The sequence below is a fragment of the Teleopsis dalmanni genome, chromosome 1 (genome assembly GCF_002237135.1).
Source record: "Teleopsis dalmanni isolate 2A chromosome 1, ASM223713v2, whole genome shotgun sequence".
Lineage (NCBI taxonomy): Eukaryota > Metazoa > Arthropoda > Insecta > Diptera > Diopsidae > Teleopsis > Teleopsis dalmanni.
Window position 1 is genome coordinate 213,173,640 of NC_051846.1, and position 6,054 is coordinate 213,179,693.

Below are 6,054 nucleotides of genomic sequence, written 5' to 3' on the forward strand. Positions count from 1 at the left end.
CCAAAAATTAAAGAACTTTTTTTCATAGACAAGATTCTTGCGGCTTTAACTGAAACATATGTACATTAAGTATTATTTAATTTTTTTATTTGAGGACTGCTCCCACCTTTTCTACAATATGTGATAATTAATTCATATATTAATTCATATATTAAATCTAATAGAAATTATACTTGTATAGAAATCTCGTATTTGAGATGTCGTGTATGTAACATGAACTGTTCTAGTCCCGTTGAACCATGTGTAACGTTGAGTTTTTTGTACTGAAAAAATGAGGTATATTTTCAATATATGTTCGAAATTTTTGCCCTATTGATTTATGACTTAGATGCGGTAATGGGAAACTTCGTTTAACCGAATACCGGTTACGTTCAACATTTTTTATACCCCATCCCTTTTCCTATCTATAAAAGTTGTCACCTTTTTATATGCTGGAACATAGTTACTGTTCTTAAAAATCAGTGAAAATCAAATTACAACAAATACGCAGTTTATTTATTTATTAAATAAAAACTGTTTATTGTTATCCTGGAAACCATGTAGAAAAACTTTATTTTCACTACACATGTTAACAATTAATTGATCTCTGTTTATAATATTTAATAATTTGTTTAACAATAGCTACAAATACTTTGTTTCATATACATAATTGAATGCGTTTCTACAATTAAACACAATATAAATTTTTATGCATACAGCGGGCAGCGGGGATGCATATATTTTTTTATGTTTTTATATATTAAAAAGGAAATAAGTTCAGAACTGCTGAACATAGATTTGTAAAAGTATACATACATATATATTGATATATTAAAATAATTTTAAACAAAATACAACCTCGACATAATACAATATATAGGAAGGAAATTCAAGAACTTTTAGCACAGCCCTCGTGCTTTGCTTTACTAAATTAGTCTATTCTATGCGAAAACCGTTGCCCACTATATTTATATATATAATATTATTTTATATATATGTACATATCTTATAATAATTTATTAAATCGTCATTTATTAATATTTTGTCTTATTAGAGCTAAAGTGTTTTGTTTTGTTTTGTTTTGTTTTGTTTAGTTAAAGTTATTTTGTTTCCGCAGTAATTGATAAAAGAGCACTTCCGTTAAAAATTATACTTTAAGTAAATAATATTAAAAGCATATATAAGTTTACTTCCTTAGCAATGGATATAAGTATAAAGTATTACTAAATCCACTATTATTACGATCTTCAAAGTTGTTGACTTTTAGTTGCTTATTGGACTTTCATTTCTTCTGTGCTGCAATTTCCTCAATCTTTTTTCGTCGCTTGCTCAATAAAGCATTATTGGATTTGTCTAAAGCCTTAATATGAGTCTGAAAAATGTAATTAAAAACAATTAATTAGTTTAAGTTGAAAGTACAACAGTCAGTTATAACACTTAACCTGATCGTAATCCACTCGCATTGTTGCTAATGAACGCATCATTTCTTCTTGAACTTCTGGCCATGTTTCTTCACCCTCCTTTAGCATACGTCCAGTGCACAATGGTGTCATTGGCACTTCTGCATATTGCGCAATCCATCTGTTGCGCATCACGTCTTCAATGCGTAGACGTTTGCTTGGATCGACATTTAGCATGCCTTTGATTAAGTCCTTTGCAGCCTGACTTACATTTTCCCATTCTGGATTTGGGAAATCATACTGACCGGTACGTATACGTTTCTTCATTCCTGGTGATATAGCAAGACCATGGTTACTATAGAATGGCGGAAAACCACACAGTATTATATACATTATAACGCCTAAGGACCAAATATCGCAACTCTTGTCATATTTTTCAGGGCCTAAAACTTCGGGAGCTGCAGAAATCAAGAAAAGAATATGTATGTTATGCAAATACAAATAGCATCGCTTCAAGATACTTACCGACATAATAAGGAGTATAGCAAGGAGTTTGCAGTGTATCCTTTATTAAAGTTTCTTTGGCAAATCCAAAATCTGTTAATTTTAAAATGGCATTCGGATGTTGAGAAGTATAGAGCAAATTTTCAGGTTTTAAGTCGCGATGTGCAATATCTCTGCTGTGTAAGTAATGCACAGCAACACAAATGTCATGCATTATTTGTGCAGCCTCTGAAAATGGCAGATAAGAAAAAATTAAATATTTTATGAACATTTAAATAGTCCGATAAGAGGTGTATCGTCTAATATATTTGGTAAAAATAAGGTAATAAAGTATGTTCACTGATGTTTGAACAATGGAACATATTCTTGTAATACACTTAGAAACATTTTATAAAAATTTGTAGGTCATGAGTATTTAATGTAGCAATCAAACAAAGTACAGTGCTCGCTCAAAAACACTAACTAATTAAGCCATAAATTTTTAGTTCAAATTTCAGAGCATTATCTATTAAGTTTAATAAATATAAAGACAAAAGTATTCGAGTAAGAACTGTATATATATGCATTCTTTATATTAAAAGAGAGAAAGACTTAAAGACAGTTGAAATTAAATAATATTGTTAGATATGCTTACTAAATGGTTGTAATTTCTATATTTGATTTTCAATTGTTCGATTTATAAAGTTAATATTCAAGGATTGCCTTATTAGAAGTGTGCAACCTAGAGCCCTATAATACACAGAACTTATTAACGTCATTTACTAAAGTAATGTGATTAAGTTGTATTTTGAAAATGTCGCCTACTACATATAATACACATCAATTGTGAAAAAACCTCTTTATTCCACCTTCGCAAATATTCTATGCTAAAACAGCTCATAGACACATACTCATGACCCTTGTACTTATAATTTTCTGAAGAAAACCTTTATATGGACTTTTAGTTCACAACTATACTTAAATATCAAAATTTTGAAAGTTCGAATAGTTTCTAAAGTACAAAACTCACTTGAATCTTGTGGTTTAAGTACTTTAAGTTCTGGTACATGCTGTGAAATTAGTTCACCAACGAAATACAAACTGGAGTTAATGTAATCAAATAATACCCTATACGAGTATGCACAAGCGTCTATTAATAAAATTATCTTGTCATCGTAAATTTATTACATTTGTAAGCCTTGATTTATCGTTAAATAAACATACGTATAATGTTGATGGAAGTAAATCTCTATGACATACCTCTTTCCGTAAAAGCACCATCAGCGTTATCTTGTATACGTTGAAAAAGCTCACCACCCTCCATGCTTTTTATCGAGTCCAAAAATAAAATAAATAAATACGAAAGAAAAAAAAATCAAAATAAAAAAATAAAAAAGGCAGAAAAGAGTTCTTAATTAAACTGTCACACATGAAATCTTATCTCCAGCGGAACGCACTTACCATTCCATTACAACTAATAGACATTTATTTCCACTGTATGTGTTCTCATAAACGTCAATGATGTTAACAATGTGTCTGCAGCCACTGACGCGCCAATGCAAATCAACCTCTCGTCTGGCCTTTGGATTGTCCAAAAGCACCTACGAATAAATATTTCCGATGTTAATATGTTAATCAAGTGCAAATAAATTATTTTGTTTTTTGTTGATATTTTGTTTGAAAATAAAAGGGCAATCAGTTTGCAATGGAAAACTGAAAACGGAAATATGTAAATAAGAATACCTTAAGTGCGAATTTCTGATTCGATTTGCGATTCGTGCATTGCACAACTTTTCCATTGATTCCCAATCCTAAAACGGTATTGGATATTTCATAATCGTCCACTATGGGAGTTGTTTTGGGTTGATTGTTTATTGCTGGACCAGCAGCCGTCCGATTATTTATTTTAAACATGACGATAAATTATTATAACTTTAGTTAGGTAATTCTGAAAAATTTTAAGATATTTTTTCTTTAAATATATACAAAAATATACAATATTAAATAGAGATCATAGAGATTATATGAAATAATATTTTTATTACTACATAAACAGAGTATCCCATCCCAGAGTGGTATAAATGTAATAGACGATTTCTTAATCAAAAAAATAAAGAAAATATATAGGATACGAGGGACTATAGTACTGTTTCCTAACCCTTTTAGGCGTATGCTCCATCTATTAGCCTTTGTAGATTTCTAACCATCTGTCACAACTGTATCATGATTCCTTTTTTTTCTTTTATAAAAATACCTTCTTTTATAACTTTAAATTGCGTTTTAAATAAGAATTTTTTTTTTTTGATAGACAAGTAATACCGTGTAAGCATCGTGTTGGGAAAGTATTGATCTATAGTATATTCAATATATTGGAGATGAAGTGCGTGAGTGGTAATATTTTTAAGCTTATTACATATCCTTTAATTCAAAGCTTAATAGATTTTAATACCTAAATGGATTAAAACATTGTGATGGTCTAGATTCAATTCTATTAATTCAGATAAAAAATATAATATAGAAACATCTTTTTATCTATCACACATTATTTTTCTACCTCTAATTGGACATCTACTGCTTTTTTCAATAAACACAAACAAATATATTTATTGCTCATACGTTCTACCAATTTTGTGAATTTTTGTCGAAAAATGTAGTCATGTAAAAAGCCGATCGACAGACAAACAGATCTATGGTAAAAAGAGTTCTTTCATAAACTGTTTTCGCAGAGCAGAATAAGGTACATATAACCTTATAACCTTATTATATCTACCATAATAGATATTCAAAAAACAAGTAAATAACTTTCTTTTATCAAATATCCTCAAACGAATAATATTTTTAACACCTATATTTTAAGAAGCAACCTAAGTACAAAAAGCGACGATTAATATACGTATAATTCGCTATTAGGAGAGTGTTTCCGAGATAGTTGGAGTGTTTGCATTTAAGGTTTTTTTTTCTGTATATATAACTTTTTAATGGCCTGTATCAAAAACTTAATAAACTTTTTTTAAATTTAAGGTTTTTTAGTTTTTAACATTGAGGAAAAAAACACCCTGTATATTATTTTGTTGTCATTGTGATATAATATATAATTAATTATTATAATTAAAATTAATTAAGATATAATTAACAACATTTATGACAGTTAAAATTTTAATAATAATGACCACTTCACGAATTCCAATAGATATAGGCAACAATTTCTTTTGTATCTATCAACGCGTTTGGGATGAACTGATATAATAAAGGGTAACACTTTTTTTAATTCAGAAAACTTTCTCTATAATCCAATCTAATATTTGCTACTATTACAGTGTACAGTTTTCGAAAGTGGATTCTTTTTGTCATATATGTATGTATGGCAATACAAATTAGACTTCATTACACTCGGAACTGTAGATGGTAATTTTACCAGTTGAATATAATTTTAATATATGGACTACATAAGTATATGGTTCTAATTCTGTTAACACAAAATAATTTGCATTTTTAATTATGTATACATACATTATACATTAATTAATAATCAGTTTTGAATTTTGAGTCTTATCTGATCTGATGGACAATGAGCCACCAGAAAAACTTCCAACCAACCATATTCTGTTCCACCTTTTGCTGTCATATATATTTGTATAAAAAAAAAGATAAATAAAATATGTACAATTTACAATAAAGCAGATTTCTTATTTGAGCAACTTGAAAATCTTCAAACAGCTTGAAGCTTTTCGTATATTCAAGGTGTTCGATCCAAATGATCGAATTCGAGTACATGTTCGAACTGCTTGAGTAGCGAAATGTTCGAACACTTTGAAGTGCTAATTAATGCAGTTACTTCATATATTTGCAAATATTTTTAGTTGCTTTACGTCTGTTGTTACATTGTGCCGAACCTTTTGACATTAATTAAATAATGAATGCTAAATAATGATTATATCGTACCACTGTATGTTATGAATGTTGGTTTTATGTATGAGTTCCGGTGTTTTGTTTTGTTTGAGGTCAATTACTTACAAATGCGTTGTAGAGCGCCACAAATTATGCACTGATCAGGGCGGAAAGTGTGGTACTTACTAAAGCATCGTTTTTTTTTTGGTTTAATTATAAGCTTAATTTATATAAATTGCATTAATGTAAACCTAAATGTGATTTATTTCTAGGTATAAATTGTGTGCTTATGTTTTTATTTTTT

General features: G+C 29.0%; 1 protein-coding gene across 1 annotated transcript; it reads right to left on the minus strand.

Annotated features, from left to right (window-relative positions):
- Window positions 1–1,042: 1,042 nt before the first annotated feature.
- Window positions 1,043–3,816, minus strand: LOC119671838 (MAP kinase-activated protein kinase 2). The gene is made up of 6 exons (XM_038082646.1): window positions 3,606–3,816; window positions 3,324–3,463; window positions 3,123–3,187; window positions 1,905–2,111; window positions 1,422–1,837; window positions 1,043–1,351 (listed from the first exon to the last, which is right to left on the minus strand). The coding sequence occupies exons 1-6, from the start codon at window positions 3,774–3,776 to the stop codon at window positions 1,262–1,264; spliced, it is 1,089 nt and encodes a 362-aa protein (XP_037938574.1). The 5' UTR covers window positions 3,777–3,816; the 3' UTR covers window positions 1,043–1,261.
- Window positions 3,817–6,054: the final 2,238 nt, after the last annotated feature.

Bases quoted from the DNA above. Each gene is read 5' to 3' on its own strand.
- LOC119671838 (XM_038082646.1), bottom strand. From the start codon at position 3,776: ATGTTTAAAATAAATAATCGGACGGCTGCTGGTCCAGCAATAAACAAT. The intron at 3,464-3,605 runs GTATTCTTATTT...ATTTATTCGTAG, and splicing joins ATCAGAAATTCGCACTTAAG to GTGCTTTTGGACAATCCAAA. The intron at 1,838-1,904 runs GTAAGTATCTTG...TGATTTCTGCAG, and splicing joins CTATACTCCTTATTATGTCG to CTCCCGAAGTTTTAGGCCCT.